At 36.0% G+C, this 18,681-nt stretch overlaps 1 protein-coding gene across 10 annotated transcripts in view; it reads right to left on the bottom strand.

Annotated features, from left to right (window-relative positions):
• Positions 1–18,681, bottom strand: part of Col24a1 (collagen type XXIV alpha 1 chain) — a 353,893-nt gene that overhangs the window by 206,352 nt on the left and 128,860 nt on the right. For all 10 annotated transcript variants that reach the window (XR_012449831.1, XM_074079547.1, XM_074079548.1 and 7 more), the window contains one exon: positions 7,642–7,695. Coding sequence is in view for 9 of the 10 variants with exons in the window: in XM_074079547.1 (XP_073935648.1) it covers positions 7,642–7,695 (54 nt within the window). In the remaining variant the exon portion in view is untranslated. The remainder of the gene's footprint in view (positions 1–7,641; positions 7,696–18,681) is intronic.

Below are 18,681 nucleotides of genomic sequence, written 5' to 3'. Positions count from 1 at the left end.
ACCTTACTTTCAACAATGAATGGAAAAATCCAGATAGAAGACCACCAAGGAAACAAAGGGCGTGATCAGCACTACAGTCAGCAGATTCTGCATCTGCAGATATAACCAAGCGCAGATTAAGAATACTGAAAAAAGTACCTGCACTGAACACATCCAGACTCTTCCCCTATAGTTATCCTCTAAGCAACAAAGCAGCTATTTATGTACCATTTACAGTATATTAGGTATTATAAGTAATATTGATATTATTTAAAGTATGTAGGAAAGTACCCATAGGCTATATACAAATACTACACCATTTCATATAAGGGACTTGAGCATCTAGATTTTGGTATCCACGGGAGTCCTGGAACCAATCCCATGTGAATATGTAGGGACAAATGTATAGATCAAATAGACCTAACAAACATGTAAAGAGCATACCACCCAAGAAGCAGCAGAAAATTCTTTTAAAGAACATAAAGAACACTCTCCAGGCTAGATCACATGTTAGGTTACAAAAAGGGATTAGCAAATTTAAGATGAATGAAATCATAGCAAGTATCTTTTCTAACCACAATGGAATAAAACTCAAAATTAATAGCAAAAGGAAAACAAGCCTATTCTTATCACTTCTTATTCAACATAATACTGAAATTTCTAGATAGAGAAACTAGGTAAGAGGAATAAATAAAAAGTATGGAAATTAGAAAGGAAGAAATTAAATTATCTCTGATCACACATGATATGATCCTATATATAGAAAAGCCCAAAGATTCTACAATATTCAGCTGCATTTTTACACACTAACAACAAGCACTCTGAAAAAGGAAGTTGAAAAAACAGTCTTGTTTATAGTCACATCAAAAAGAATAGAATACTTTGGGATAAATTTAAGCAATGATGTGAATGACTGGTACACTGAAGGCTACAAAACTCTGCTGAATGCCAGTAAAGATGGCACAGAGGGAAAGACATCCTATGTTCATGGATTGGAAGACTTAATATTGTTAAAATGTCCAAGACACTGAAACTGATCAACAGATTCAGTGCCAGGATTATCTTTTGCAGAAACAGAAAAAAAAAATCCTAAAATTTATATAGAACCACAAAGGACTCTAAATAGCAAAAGCAATCTTGAAAAAGAACAGTAAAACTGGAGGGCTCATGCTTCCTGACTTCAAAACACATGGCAAAGCTGCAATCATCAAAATAGTAAGGTCCTGTCATAAAAATATGGACTAATGGTGTAAAATAGAGAACCCAGAAATAAACCCAAGCATATATGGTCAAATGATCTTTCACAAGGGTGACAAGTTTACACAATGAGAAATGGGTAAGCTCTTCACATAGAAAATAATAAAATTGAGCCCTTACTTTACACCATACATAATAACCAATTTAAAGACTTAAATATGAGACTGAAACTATAAAACTCCCAGAAGAAAACAAAGGGAAAACTTGGTAACATTGATAATCACAATGATTTCTTGGATATAACACCAAAAGTATAGATCACAAAAGTGCAAGTAGACAAGACAAGTGGGAGTATGACAAACTAAAAAGATTTTATACAGCAAAGGGATCAATAGAATGAAAAGGTAACCCATGGAATGGAGAAACTATAAACCATATATCTGACATGGTACCAAAAAAATGAACAACCAAAGGACTTTGGGGTGTTTATTTAAAATAATTGAATATAGGATCTCAAAGAGGTATTTGAACTTCTACATTCAACACAGCTTTATTTACAATGGCCAAGAGTGTAAATAATAACCTAAATGTCAATTGATAGATGACTGCATAAAATGCAGTATATACAAAGCCAGATGCAGGTGGCTCACATTTATAATCCTAGCTACTTGGAGGCTAATCAAGGGGTTTGTGGTTCGAGGCCAGCCTGGGCAGGGAGTTAGTTCACTATATTCCATTTCAACAAATAGCTAGGTTCGGTAGCACCTGCCTGCAATTCTAAACTACATGGGAGGCTGTGATCAGGAGCACTGTTGTTCCAGGCCAGCTCTGTTAAAAAAAAAAAAAGTTCACAAGACCCCATCTCAATGGAAAAAACTGGACATGGTAGTGTGTGACTAACATCCCAGTGATGGTGGGAAGTTTAAAATAGGAGAATTGTGGTACAGGCCAAGCTGGGAAAAATGCAAGAACCCATCTCCAAAATAACCAGAGCAAAAAAGGTAATTCAAGAGGCAGAGCAAGCTCAAAGTCCTGAATTCAAACCCCAGTAGCACCAAGAAAGGGTGTATATAAACAACAGAATATTATTCAGTCATAAAAATAAGGAACTCCTGTCTTATGCTACAAAATAGGTGAAACTTGAGCGTATTGTACTAAGTGAAATAAGTTGGCCTCGAAAGGACAAATACTGCGGAATTCTACTTATATGAATTATCTACGGTAGTCAAAATCACAGAAGTGGGAATTGACTGGTGGTTGCCATGCTGGAGCAATGAGGAGTTGCTCTTCAATGGGTGCTGAATTTTAGTCATAAAAGATGAAAGACTTCTAGAGATCTGCTACATTTAAAGTATAACACTGCACTGTACACTGAAAAACTTAGGAGTGGAGATCCCACGCCATGGTTTTGCCAGTTTTTCAAGCACACACACAGTCTTCCATGGACCTGTTAGCATCTACATTCCTCAACTTTATATTTAATACCTGTCACACTGCTTCCTACCTTCTCAGCCAGTAGGTTTCTTCTGTCCTCTCTGCTGGCATTCATTTTCTACCTGCTGCACAGAATCTCTCTTCCCCTGGCTCCATATAGCTGAAGAGAACCCATCCAACCCAAATCCCAAGTTCACTATGAGTCTCTCAGAAAAAAATGGCCATATAGATTATCTGTTTTTCTCAACTCCTAAATACTCATTTATATGTTGCCTAGTTATTATGTTTTTTAACTTTGCAAATGTGGAAGACTCATGTTTCTAGAGTATAAATTCCTGGTACACAGAAGACCATGTTTTAATCTTATTTTCTAGTCACTATTTAACATATAACAAACAGTAACACAGTATAAATTTGTTACATTATACAAACTCAATAAATATTTCTCAGCTGACTAAACACTGCCTGGAGAATAAAGCAGTTGATGTAAGAAATCTGTATATAAAATCATGATTTAGGGGGCTAGAATAAGAATGTGCAGGCTGGGTTGAGATGATCTTGGAGAATTGTCTAGAGTTAGGCATCTTCTCTTACCAAGTTGGCTTACCTCTATGTAGATAAACACATGACATGCTGTGATGACTCAGTGCAAGAACTTTTTCCATATATTACCCAACATAATCTCACAAATAGTAGGCTTTCTTTGAAAACTTATCAGGGCTGTTATACAAGAAACAGTAACAGCCGGTTTCACATTCCTAATTCCATAGCCAAAGTAACAACAGGAACCATTAGAGCAACAATATGTTATTCCTCTGTTTACTGAAGAACAGAGAATATTTATTGGGTACTCTTACTTTCTGCAGTAAGCAGAAAGGATGTGGTTTTGCTAATGTTATGGGATTCTTGAAAGCAGACTGCCAAATTGGATGGCTCTCAAGAAGGCTTACTGAAGTATGTTTTATATCTATATACAAATATACATATGCATAAAACTCCACAAGCAGTGGAACCATAATTAACACAAGTTTCCACTTCTAGTTTGAGGTTTTTAGTCAACTGGCAATAAATGAACAGAAAATAAAAGGCTTTACAGCTGTGCCAAATTGTTCTGTAAAGAATCCAATTTATTTGTAAATAGGGTACCCATTTACAGTGTACATGGTTTTATTTCTTTATTACACAATTTTCTTGATGACCATGCCATACACTCTCAACTGAACTTTTGTAATTTATATTATTCCCACTTTCCAAGCAAGACATGTATATGAAAATAAGGGAAGTTTTAAGATGCTTCTAAAATACAGTATACACAGCTAAAGAAACATCACATTATCAGGGTCAGTATGTTTGGCTCTGCTTTTTCCTGCTTCTAGAAAACATTTGAAGCAAATGAGAAAGACCAAAAAGATAGACAAAAACAGATCTTTCTTAACCTTCAAAACATAAAATCATACTCTTCTTCCTTTAAAATTTTCTGTTTCTTTTGATAAAATTATCCCTCTGCAGTGTTAACATGCATCATTGGTCTCACATTGTTGGTGTTGATGAGCCTATGAGCTCACGCCTACTGAATAAACTTAGATAAAATAATATAAAAAGTAATCGCTAAAAAAAAAAGTAATCACTACCCACTAGACATTCAACCACTGGTATTTATTATAATGTGTAGCTTTCATATCTTTTGATCCACTTGTAACATTTCAATTTTAAGACTAAAAGAGGCAGTGAGAAGAAGTTCTAATGATCATTATTATAATCTTATTGGCCTTCAGTTGACTTTCTTATCTCTTTTTTTCTTGACACAACTTCAAGTGAGACAAAAATCTCTAAATCAAAAAGCATTTTGAGGCAGTGGTGCAAATTACACGTTCTCCTGCATATGCAGATTATAGACCCAAAACAACTGCAGTGATATTATTAGACATGGGTCACAGACTAAGGGGAGAATGTGCACTGGAGAAACAGGGAAAGGGAAGGAAGCCTAAAACTTGAATGTGGTTGATGTGCTCACTGTTGAGGAATGAATAAAATAATCTTAAATTGGCAGGGGCCACTATGGGAAGGGGACATGGAAGTAGTGAAGAGGTTGGGTAGAAATGAGCCAGTGTGGGTTGTAATACACCATAGTGCATGGAAGCAATGCTACTAACCTCTCTGTATAGCTATCTTTATCCCAAACTAACAAAAATGATATGTCTGTCTTATTATCTCTTATGTTTTCTCTTCAACAAAATCAGAGAAGGCAGAACAGGTTCTGCCTGGAAGGGGAAGGTTGCGGAGGTGGTGGGGGTGTCGGGGGGAGGTGGGTAGACAGCACAAGCAATGTATATACATGTAAGTAAATTGAAAACAATAAAATAAAAGGAGAGAAAAAAGAAAAGCATTTGAAAGCAATCTAGTTTTTCACCTATCATGCTATGCATATTTTCAACATTAAGTTCAATGAAGACTCTTGCTGAAGTATTTCCTAATTTCCCAAGATACAATCTGTTGCTCAATTTTTGAGGCTTTCACTACACTCTTCAACTCTTATATAGCACTTCATATGTTTTATGATGACTTCTTTTGCCCTTCTTATTATATAATAACCTCATCCACGGGAGGAATAATAGTCTAGTAATCTCTATAATCTCATCTTTAGTACTTAGCATAACATGTAGAAAAACTTAATATAGGTTGGATGAATGAGTTATTGAATGAATGATTAAATGTTTATGTACATATCAAGTTCCTAACTATGCAGCAGGTGAAGGCCTAGAGGAGACAGTAGAAATCTCAACTCCATTCCCTACACTGTCTCTCTCAACTTCCCTTCATGCTACTATTTCTACTTTTCATCTTGGTTTACTGCAGGCTATTAATTTCTTTTCTTTTTTTTGGCAGTACTGAGGTTTGAACTCTGGGCCTCATGGTTGTTAGGCAGGCATTCTACCACTTGAGCCACTCCATCAGCCCTAATTACTTCTATCTAGATGTCAAGCAGGTACCTCAAACTAAGCATCTCCAGAGTCAAAATTCTTGTTTTCCTCATCCAAAGCTGTAAGCCTCCTGAGTTCCCTATTTATGTGTCATGACATCATTAGTCCAGGTCAGAGTCTCAGTTTTACCTCTACCTTTCTTCCATCCTCTGAAAAGTAATGATAAATGTGACTATGTGACTAATGAGTTATACCGAGAAAGTTAGGTCATATAGAACATTGTATTAAAAGTGAAGAACTACAAGCCTTAACCTGAAAAATGCAGAGATTACTTATGCACGAGAATGACAGATCAGATCTATACTTTGCAAAGATTATTCATAGCAGCTTGGCTGCATATTTGAAGAAATGCCAAGTTGGAGGTGAGCTGAATAAGTGGAGGTCTATTACACTAATCCTGGTAGAGGCCTACACTACAACATTGGCAGTGAAATGGTTTTAAAGGGCAAAGAGGGGAATTTTGAGTCAAAGGAGAAATGGGGGATAAAGGTGATAATGGCTGGCATAAGGTTGTCTGAGAGTCAGGAGAGGGTCTGATGAAAACATATGTGGAACATGAACAGGCAGAGGTATATTTGATGAAGACAGAAGGAAGTAAGAACAACCACTACACATTGGGATAAGTTTGTAGGTGACAGTAGGGTTTCCAGACAAAATACAGGATGTCCATGTAAATTTGAATTTCAGATAAACAATGAAAGACTTTTAAATATTTTCCAAATATTGTACATATGTTCTCTCATGAATTTCCTTTCCCTGACTTCCATATATCCTACGTGCCTGCTTCACAAGTCACTCATCATGTCAGCTCAAGTGCTACCTTTTCTGCAAAGCCTGTGCTGTCACAGTATTATATATTATGCATTATTCACTATGATTATTATAAAGGTTTCCAATTTCTAAGCATATTTAGATCACATATTTCTTGAAAATAGTGATCAGGACTTTTCATCTTTACAGCTCTCGGGTCTAGCACAGCAGCTTGACAGCCACGTAAGAGGCAGCCAATGAACATTTGCTGCATGAATGAATGTAGTATTTCATATCTTTATTATTTCTTGCTTAGATTCTTCTAGTTCATCTCCCTGCCTTCAATTTCTCCCCTCTTTAAACTATGCTCCATATTGACATAGGAGATATCTTTTCAAATCTATTTAGCACAGTGCTGAACGTTCTCCACAATTTAACACCAAAGTTAAGTGGTTAAGAGTTCAGATTTTGCAATCTTGTCTATGCTAGAATGCTGTCTACACCACCTGAGAGCTATCTGAATTTGAGTGACTAACTTAACCATTTGTAAAATGGGGGTAATATCCACCTCATACTGCTGTTATGAAAATTAAATGAGATCATTTTACTACAGTACTATACTTGACAGTATATAGCTAACAAATAGAGTTACTGTTAATATCCTTTCCAGCTTCTCCAGTCCTTTCCTCATTCTGCTCACACTGATACCTTCCACAGCGGCCACATTTCATAACTTTCCAATTTTCCAAACTTCAGATTTCATCACTCCATATCTTTATTGACAGTGCTTATTTGTTTACACTGCCCGGCCTGAATGGCAGCCTGGTGGGATAGAGCTTGGTATTTAAAATTTTGTGATGTGTAATTCCTAGTATATATACACAGTAGCAGTAAACGAAGTTAAAAATCCTCAGATTTCTTCAGGTATTTTGTGCTATGTTAAGGCTTGACATACCACGGGCATTCTTTTAATCAGTGGATAATTTAGCAGCCCTAAAGAGTTTTAGTGGTCAGAAAATTCCCATCCATTTATTGTTCATTATGACTTTTAAGAACTGTTTTTGTTTGAACCTCTTTAAATAAGTCCCTTTTTGAAAAATTTATGTCATTTGCAAATATTGTCAATCTAACAATCTGTGTCTATTACAAACCAGGAAAATAATTTTCAATTACCTGAATTCCAAACTTAAAAACATTTATTCCAAAAATATCCTGATAGTCATAAAATCCCGCCCCCCCTGACACACACATTGAGAACTGAGATTAGAAAACTCTAGATATCCACATTCAGTGTTTTTACCTTTGGTCCTTCGGGGCCATTTTGCCCAGGAATCCCAATATCTCCTGGAAAACCCTAGGGAATAATAGAAATGTAAAGAGTTTATTCCATAGCAAATTACTTTAAATTTATTAAGCATACAAAAATTCCCTTTGCCTTTCTTTTATGTCCAATTTATGCTCTTCACAAAATCAATATTACAGATTGTTAGGCAGTTTTTTAACATTGGAATGAAAAACCTACAAAGTATACTAAAACAGAATTTACTTCATCAGTTATCCACAAACAATCCTTAGACCTGAAGAAAACCTTCTAATCCAGTCTAAGAGAATGGAAGTCTCACTCGATGTGAGAAAATGAGTGGACATGTCCTTTCAATGTCAAAGAGGACACAGGACCATCAAGGATTAAAGGAATATACTTTGTTAGGTTTACTGTTTTCTAACTACATGTTAACTTGGAGAGTGTTTTCAGGTGGAGATGAAAATCACTTCTGTTTGGTTTTAAAAACAAAGGCTATGGTTTAATATATAGAACACTAATCAGTTTTTTAATCTAATCTATCTGAATATCCCATATTTGATTAGTTAGCACCTCAATTGCTTTTTGAACTCAATATGTGCTGATTCCATGACTATTTAATGAACTTAACAAAATCTTTGACCTGAGTTTATATTTGTATGAGAGTCATACTTTTTGGAAATTATGCTAGTAGTCTAAAACAGCTGGTTCCAGAAATAGAAATGGATCATAGTTTTAAATAAAACCTATACTGGGAAAAGGCCTATGATGTTGCTCTAAAATGGGTAGATAAAAATTCTTGCCTAAATAATGAATCAGAATGTGATTTATCATGATCCACTTCAATAATGATAACAATTCCATAGAAATAATAAATTAATAATTGGGATTTCATTTGCATTGATTTTTGTCACAGATGAAGATGTTTTCAGATTTTCCAATGACATGGACAAAAACAAGTAACAAATATACAAGAACCAACATTTATAAATACAAAGAAGGCTATAGACAAAGTATGGCTGTCAATAAGAGAAAGTAGTTCAGTGTAGGGATAGGTGATGGGAATAAAAATCACAAGTAACACAGAAGAGCAAAGTTGATTCTGAGATACTCATTCTGTAAAGAAAAGCAAATCAGAAAGTGATAATGATTCATCCAATATGGGTTAGAATAGATGTGTTTTTTTAAATTCATTTATTCACATGTGCATGCATTGTTTGGGCCATTTCTCTCCACTGCCCCCTGCAACCTGTTCTGCCCTTATCTCTAATTTTGTTGAAGAGAAAACATAAGCAATAATAAGAAAGACAAAGCATTTTTGCTTATCTCAAAGCATTCTGAGATAAGGAAAGCTATACAGAGAGATTCCTAGCATTGCTTCTAGGTACAAATGTGTTACAACCCAAGTTGATTCCTCTCTAACTGATCTTTTCACTAGTTCCTGATCCCCTTCTCATATTGACCTCTGTTGCTTTAAGGTTTCTGTATTAGCTCCTCTGCAGTGGGGACATCAAACACTTTCATGTTTTGGGTTTCTTACATATCCACATGCCTCCCATATGGTATGTGCTCTCCATTTATCAAGTGGCCCAAGTCCAACCACATTGCTGCATTTGCCCTAGATCTAAAGTCTGCATATGAGGGAGAACATATGATTTTTGGTCTTCTGAGCCTGGCTAACCTCGCTCAGAATGATGTTCTCCAGTTCTACGAATGATAACATTTCACTCTTCTTCATGTCTGAGTAAAATTCCATTGTATATAAATACCACATTTTCTTAATCCATTCCTCAGTAGGGGGGCATCTTGGCTGTTTCCATAACTTGGCTATTGTGAAGAGCACTGCAGTAAACATGGGTGTGCAGGTGCCTCTGTAGTAACCTGGGTTGCATTCCTTTGGGTATATCCCCAGGAGTGGGATTGCTGGTGCACATGGCAGATCTATGTTTAGATTTTTAAAAAGCCTCCAAATTTTTTTCCAGAGTGGTTGCACCAGCTTGCATTCCCACCAGCAGTGTATGTGGGTTCTTTTTTCCCCACATCCTTGCCAATACCTATTGTTAGTGGTGTTTTTGATGATGGCTATAGAATAGATTTGGTTTGGTAGAATAAGTGCCAGACTTAAAAGTTTGATTCTATGGAGAAAAGTATAAGTTGGGGACATCTCAAACAAAAGAAAAGGCAATGGTACCAGAAGGATTGACCATAAATCAGATTTCTGGATGTTCTAGATTAAATACAGATATATTTTATACAGACTTGATTGCTTTGCTAATCAAAAGGAATCAGGCTCACCTCTGTTAATATTTATAGATATGCACATTTAAAAATTAGGTTCTTCTCATAATTTCATAGCCTTTCTTATGAATACATCTTTTGTTACTATATTTAGTTGAGGAAATCACTGTGTATCTGAAGCAAGACACCTCTTTCTAGTGCCTGCTGTAATACTAAGTATCTGTCCAAAATTAAACACAGCATGTTCCCCATAACGTCCTTTATCTGCCAATTCCTAATCCAAAATGTTGCACTTCATCTTTAAATACTTCTTTTTCCTCTCTTTTCTCTTTCTTCTAAAAACTCTCTCACCATCCTGGGCTCCAGCCACTTAGTGTCATGTTTTGACTTATTTTAATTCCACATCAGGTTGAACCCTTCATGTGTTATTCACTACCATGTTCCCAGAACTAGCTCAACATCTGGCCCACAATAATTAGTTTAATAAAATGACTTTTTGTTGTTGTCATGACTTGTTTCTTTTGAAAAAGAGGACAATGTGTCCTGTGGCTACTTTTGATCCCTTGTTTACAGCCAGTTCAGAACATTGGTTCACAGCATCTTTACGGATAAATTCATAACCTGCCCATCTTCCAGACAAGCCTAGAACACCTTGCCATATCAGAAAGCAAGAGTGCTAGTACAGGTATGGAAAAAAGAATTAAGTTAAAAGAACTTAGAAGGTGCTTGGAGAGGATCCCACAGGTTAGATTTGGGACAACGTGAACTTTTTTCAATAAGAAAAACAATGACAATTGGTGGAACCACACCAAATATATTTAAATTCATAAGTTCAAGTGCAGCAACATCAAAAAAAAAAATCCATGCCTAAAGCAGGAACGAGCCAGCTTATTAGCTGGAAAAGTTGTAAACAAAGGTGAACGATCAAGCATTTATTTTGTCTTTCCTATATGTACTCTACCTCTGTTATCCAAATAGTAGATGAGATGTATTCTAGCCAAAAAAGAAAAAAAGCGAAAGAAATCATAAAGTAAGAAAATTCTTATTTTGCAGCCCCCCAATAATCTAATGGATTTAGCATTGAGTTTAAACTGTTACTAACATCACACATAAAAAAGAGATTACTAGATGAAGGACCAAAGTATCACCTATAATCTTGCCAACACAGATAGACAGAGAGACCAACAAACAAACATGAATGCAGTCAGGACTCTATAATGTGACGACTAATTTTCAAGAATAAAATAAGACCCAGGAACATTCAGAACTGCACCATGAAACTATAATCGGCAAAATCCAAATGGTGGAAAACTGCGGATAAATGACTGGGGAGTTTTAACAACTAAATTGTAAGGGAGAAAGGGAATAAGGAGAGAACATGCAGACTGAAAGATATAGAAAATAAAAAATGCCTAAACTATTGTTTTGAAGAATGCATGTTTAGTGTATAAATTATAAAAGGAAAACAATGAGGAACTGCTTTCTCTGGGTAGGAGAGATGGGCTTGTGGTTGGTGTGGTACCCATAAAGATATTTGGGGTAACTCTCATGGTAGTTACAAGGGTGTCTGTCTTATCATTATGTGAGATATACATTTGTTTTATGTAGTGTTCTGTATTTGTGTCTTATTTTACAATAAAGCAGTAAGAAAAACTTAACTGAGGTTATTCTTGTTAAATATGGAGTATTTGATATTTGTGAATCTCTGCTACTTCTTTAATGAGTTAAAATATTAGTAAAGAAATATTTTAAAAAGTCACAAAGTGCCAAAGACAGAGAGCACAGAACAGAAGATGTCAACAAATCTGATATGATATTATAGTCAGGTTATTAAATATTTTTAAATCAAAGCAACATTGCAAAGCTCAGAAATACATCAGCACAGTTATTAAAAGGGAAAAAGTCTCTATTTCCTTTCCATATAGGATAGCTTAGAAACTTGGCCAGAGAATTTTTTCATTACTTTAAAATTCATACCTGGGTTACTTCCAAGTAGAGATCCTGCCTTTTAAGTAATACATTTTAAAATATAAAAACCAGAGTTGACTGGATAAACTGAATTTTAATGATAGCATACATCTATAAGGGAATTTTTGAATGCTCAGATTTACTGCTCAAATTTTAAATCAAAGTACAAGATATGGGCATCTTTGTCGAGCAGCAAAGCTTCAGAGTTTATAGATTGAGAAATAAAAAAAGTATATCATTAGAATCTATACTTTGTACTTTTAAAAAATCAGGATGGCACAAAAATATACAAGAAAAAAAGTAAAAATTAAAAATCTGATAAAGATGCTCCAATTCTTTTTTTTAATTCAAAATAACATTGACGTTGCAAGTCGATCATCTACTCCCACAATGAGCTTCAGTATTTCAGTTAAGTATGCCCATCACAAGTGAAAATATAGTACCTTAGTGAGGAAAAGGAAGAGCAGCCTGACTTCTGGTGCCTTCTTAATAGAAATAGTCTGTTCATCAGTTTTTACTGAGAAGCAGAAAATTAAAGTAGTTTCAAAAATAAGTGCAAAAGTGTCTTCTGTTTCAGAACCTTCACATCTGTTTGCTGCACTATGGAGTGATTCAGTGTTCTCTCCAGTAAAAACAAAGTTTTATTATTCTCTAATTATTAAAGGCTGGAGAGTAATTCACATGCATATTTTACAGCTAAACATGGGAACCAAAGCACTAGCAGATTTCATTAGTTTCCTAGGAAATCATAAAAGCAAAATATTGCTTTTCTTTTTTGACAGGAGCCAAAGCTCAAAAGCTAGTGTCTTAACGTAAATACATGATGCTCTGTGGCATACATCGAACACTTCTGTAGTTTTCCAACATGAGTAATACAGTTTTTGTTTTCTATTGAAATATATAGTCTTTCCAGTTAAAAACTCATCAAATAAGTAAAATGGGGCAACCTGCATGAAGCAAGAGTCTTTATGCTAACTGAAGAAGTCAGATTCCCCAACCCTCCCAAAGAATACATACTATATGAATCCACTAATGAGGCCTGTTGAAAATGCAAATTAATCCATAGTGACGAAAATGTATCTGAGGTGGCCTGGGAAGGGATTATAAAAGGTGAAAGATGAAACTGCTGGGCTTGACAGATATGTGCATTGAGTTGACTTGGTAATGGTTTCACAGGTTATATACAATGGAAAACCAAGTTTTACAATTTAAATATATGCAGCTTATTATTTTTCAGTTATATACTACAGCTGATCTGCATAAAAGGGGGTGGGAATTTGTATTAGGTGTTTAAAATAATTATTTGCTTGTGGTAGGCAACAGCTTATAATGACCTTCAGAGAAAAAAGTGAAATCTATTCATTGAACTAACATCCAGTTATTTAATGACCTGAAATGATGGCCAAGTTAAAAATGAATTTGATTTGAATAATTATACTGTTAATTATGAAGTTTCAAAATCATACTTTGTCTGAAAAAAACCCCCAAAATTAGCATAACTTCTATAAGTAGGATTGAAATTTTATATAATCAAAGAAGACAGAATATATCCAGAGGGAGAAAGGTTCTGTAGGGGAAGAATCTGGTTTTAGACAGGGATCCAAGATAGTCACAGATTGGGTTCTCTAGAATTTGTGGAAGTACAGATTATGTCAATAATATGTTGAATCCAAATAGAAAAGTAATTTTAAAAAAGGATGAAAATGACCTTTTTCTGAGTGGGAATAAGCTATCCAAAACTTAATGCCAATAAAAATATTTAAAAGGGCAAAGGTAATAAATTCACTTTCCCAGTAAACTATAGAAACTCAACTTTAGCACTGGGCAGCATGCAATTGCAAATGAAGGAGCTGTTCTGTCTTCTCAGAAAACCACAGACAGAAAATATGAGCTTCTGAGAAAATAAAGGGTCCATTTAGGTATCTGGCTCTCTTTCATTATCTTTTGCTGTTTTAGATCTAAAAAGTCATCAAAACCAGATTGCTTTCATTATAATAATGTTGGGATTTTTTTTTTGCAACTGATCCTTCCTACTCAAGTATTTTCCCTTTAGTAAGTCTATATATTTGAGTAGAAAATATAGCACAGCTGAATTCCACATGTATAACATCCTAAAACCTAAGCAGAGAAAATTCTCAAAACAAAAACAATAAAATTCCTTCTGATAAACATATACTCTCAATTCACTTCATATAAACAGTATTCACAATATTTTTTGAAATCACTCTTAAAGGAACCTACAAAGTCAACTGGAAAGTCCACATTTATTCTTCTAAGAGCCACACAAAACTATACTAAACTTACTATTTTAAAACAAACTATTCTGACCATTACTTGATATTTAGTGACCAAAAGCAGATCCAGTATGTCACTAGCCCATAGAGGAAGTGGAATGGAAGGACAGAAAAGGATTTCTAAGACAAAAAGGAAATTTTAGTGTTTGATGTGCATGTTCACTATCTTGAGTATTGCAATAGTTTCATGATTTATTCTTGTGTCAAAAATTATTAAGTTGTATAACCTAAACATACACAGCTTGTTAAATGTCAATTTTACCTCAAAAAGTTGAAAAAGGGGGTAATTGGTATTAGTGTTTTAGATAACCATTCTGTTTTGGTAGGTGACAGTTTGTAATGATTTAAAGATCTTTGGAGAAAAAAAAATTATTTACTGAACTTGTCCCCAGACAAAAATCAATAAAGCTTAGATTTTGAAGTTTTATGGAAGTAAAATGATCATTATTTGGCACATGCACTAGGATAACTATAGTTTTAGGTACTCAATTTATCTATCTATCTACTTACCTATCTATCTATCATCTACCTATCTATCCATCCATCTTCCTACCTACCTATCCATCCATCCATGTAGCCATCCATATGACTAATTTAAAATTATTATAAATGTCTTAAAGAGTATTATTTCATTCATTAAACACATAGTTACTATGTGTTAGGCCCTGTCTTAGTACGGAATATACAACAGAGAAAAAAAGTCCCTGGCTTCATGGAATGTACATTCTGAAGACCCTTTATTTCAAAGACTCTCCCCATTTTTATGTATACATGTTGGTGGCACAGAGTGGGAAGTGAGGAAATCCAAGATGGCGACTGGGACACAGCTGCAGACCTCCTGAGCTCCGTGACCCAGGGACTTTGCTGAGATGCTGGAGACACACTTGGCCGAGATAAAGCACAACAGAGAGCTGAAACATCAGCACTCTGAACCCCTAGCTCCAGGAAGGCTTCTCCACACCACAATATACTAAAAGAATTACCGGCCCTGCATTCCAAGCCCCACCCCATAGGCCCTGGAGCCGCTGCTCTGTAGGCCTTGGGATCTCCAATCCTTGGGCCTACTCCTCAGCCCCGCCAGGGCTGTACTCCCCCAAACTGCCACGCCTCAGACCCACACAATCTCCGCCAGACCAAGCCCCTAAGACCTGCCAAGCTGGCGATCCACTGACATTCACAATCTCCACTGGGCTGCGCCAATCAGGCCTGCACAGGTCTGCATGATCTCTGCCAGGACAGTGCTCCTAAAGCCTGCCATATCCAGCAATCCACAGATACACAAGATTGAAGCAGCAATCAAGAGCCTCCCAAAAAGGAAAAGCCCAGCACCTGATGGATTCTCTGCTGAATTCTATCAGACCTTTAAAGAAGAAGTAATACCAACTCTCCTTAAACTGTTCCATGAAATAGGAAGGGAAGGAAAACTGCCTAACACATTTTATGAAGCCAAACAAAGACACCTCCAAACCAAACAAAGACACCTCCAAAAAGGAGACCTATAGGCCAATCTCCTTAATGAACATTGGTGCAAAAATTCTTAATAAAATAATCACAAACCAAATCAAACAACACATCAGAAAGATCATTCACCACAACCAAGTTGGCTTCATCCCAGGGATGCAGGGATGCTTCAACATCTGTAAATCTATAAATGTAATACAGCACATCAATAGAAGCAAAGACAAGAATCAGTTGATCATCTCAATAGATGCAGAAAAAACCTTCATAACATCCAACACCACTTCATGATAAAAGCTCTAAGAAAACTAGGAATAGAAGGAAAGTACCTCAACATTGTAAAGACTATGTATAATAAACCTACAGCCAACATCATACTGAACGATGAAAAACTGAAACCACTGCCCCTAAAATCAAGAATGAGACAAGGGTGCCTATTATCCCCGCTCCTTTTCAACATAGTACTGGAATTTCTAGCCAGAGCAATTAGGCAAGAAGAAGAAATAAAAGGAATACAAATAAGTAAAGAAATTGTCAAAATATCCTTATTTGCAGATGATATGATCCTATACCTTAAAGGCCCAAAAAACTCTACCCCAAAACTCTTAGACACCATAAACAGCTGCAGTAAGGTGGCAGGATACAAAATCAACCTACAAAAATCATTAGCTTTTCTTTAAAGCAACAATGAACAAACTGAGAAGGAAGATATGGAATTTATTCCATTCATAAGAGTCTCAAAAAAATCAAATACCTAGGAGTAAATTTAACAAAGTATGTGAATGACCTCTACAAGGAGAATTACAAACTCCTGAAGAAAGACACCGAGGAAGAGTACAGAAGATGGAAAGATCTCCCATGCTCATGGATCAGTAGAAGAAACATAGTAAAAATGGCTATACTACCAAAAGCAATCTACATGTTTAATGCAATTCCCATCAAAATCCCAATGACTTTCATCACAGAGATTGAAAAATGTACCCTAAAGTTCATTTGGAAACACAAGAGACCGTGAATAGCCAAGGCAATACTCAGCAAAAAGAGCAATGCTGGAGGTATCACAATACCTGACTTCAAACTATATTACAAATCAATAGCTAAAAACAGCATGGTACTAGCACAAAAACAGAAAAGAAGACCAGTGGAACAGAGTAGAGGACCTGGATATGAATCCACACAACTATACCCACCTCCTTTTTGACAAAGGTGCCAAAAATATATGATGGAGAAAAGACAGCCTCTTCAACAAATGTTGCTGGGAAAAGTGGTTACCCATCTGCAAGAAACTGAAACTAGATCCATGTCTATCACCCTGTACTAGTATCAACTCAAAATGGATCAATGACCTAACTATCAGACCCGAAACTCTAAAGTTAGTACATGAAGGAGTAGGAAACACCCTGGAAGTAGTAGGTATAGGCAAGGACTTCCTTAATAGAACCCCAGCAGCTCAGCAACTAAGAGAAAGGATGAATAAATGGGACATCATAAAACTAAAAAGCTTCTGCACAACAAAAGAAATGGTCTCTAAACTGAAGAGAACACCCACAGAGTGAGAGAAAATATTTGCCAGTTATACATTAGACAAAGGACTGATAACCAGAATATACAGGGAACTTAAGAAATTAAACTCTCCTAAAATCAATGAACCAATTAAGAAATGGGCAACTGAACTAAACAGAACTTTCTCAAAAGAAGAAATTCAAATGGCCAAAAAACACATGAAAAAATGCTCACCATCTGTAGCCATAAAGGAAATGTAAATCAAAACCACACTAAGATTCCACCTCACCCCTGTTAGAATAGCCATCATCAAAAACACCAACAACAACAGGTATTGGTGAGGATGTGGGGAAAAAAGGAACCCTAATCCACTGCTGGTGGGAATGCAAGCTGGTACAACCCCTCTGGAAAACAATATGGAGGCTTCTTAAAAAACTAGCCATAGATCTGCCATATGATCCAGCAATCCCACTCCTGGGGATATACCCAAAGGAATGAAACTCAGGTTACTCCAGAGGCACCTGCACACCCATGTTTATTGCAGCGCTATTCACAATAGCCAAGTTATGGAAGCAGCCAAGATGCCCCACTACTGATGAATAGATCAAGAAAACGTGGTATTTATACACAATGGAATTTTACTCAGCCATGAAGAAGAATGAAATCTTATCATTTGCAGTTAAATGGATGGAACTGGAGAACATTATTCTGAGCGAGGTCAGCCAGGCTCAGAAGACCAAAAATCATATGTTCTCCCTCATATGCAGACTTTAGGTCTAGGGCAAATGCAGCAATCTGGTTGGACTGGATCATATAACAAGGGGAGAGCACATACAGAAGATATAGGAGTAGGTAGGAAACCCAAAACATGAAAACGCTTGATGTCCCCACTCTAGAGGAACTAATAGAGAAACTTTGAAGTAACAGAGGTCAACATGAGAAGGGAATCAGGAACCAGTGTAAAGATCAGTTAGAGATGAATCAACATGGGTCGTAATATATGGGTACATGAAAACAATGTTAGGAATCTCTCTGTATAGCTATCCTTAACTCAACTAGCAAAAACACTTTGTCTTCCTTATTATGCTTGTGTCTTTTCTTCAACAAAATTAGTGATAAGGGCAGAACCAGACCTGCCTAGAACTGAGGGGGTGGAGGGAGAGAGAGGGTGGGAGAGGGGGTCAGGTTGGAGAAATGACCCACACAATGTATGCACATGTGAATAAATGAATAATAAAAAAAGAAATAACTAAAAAAAGAGTGGGAAGTGAGGTGATTAACAAAGCAAATTTATATTGTTATTAGGACTTGGCATGTATTATCTACTTTTATTCTAAATGAACAGCTATGAGCCCAGAGCCCATACCCTGTTTTGCTTTTTTTTCTCCAGATGTAATACCTTGCTTTCATTCTAAAATATGTATACCACTTTGTTGATATGTAGATATTTAGGCCTCATTGAGAAGAATATATCTCATCCAGAAAACCTGACCTTGGAGCTGTCAGCAAAAACTTGTATATATTATGTGACTTCCTTTGGAGAAGGGAGAGTATTTTCAGTTGTGTGGGCAGCTTAAAT

The sequence above is a fragment of the Castor canadensis genome, chromosome 7, assembly GCF_047511655.1.
Source record: "Castor canadensis chromosome 7, mCasCan1.hap1v2, whole genome shotgun sequence".
Classification (NCBI taxonomy): Eukaryota; Metazoa; Chordata; class Mammalia; order Rodentia; family Castoridae; genus Castor; species Castor canadensis.
Note: the sequence above shows the minus strand (reverse complement) of the source record. Positions and strands in the feature narration are given on the sequence as shown.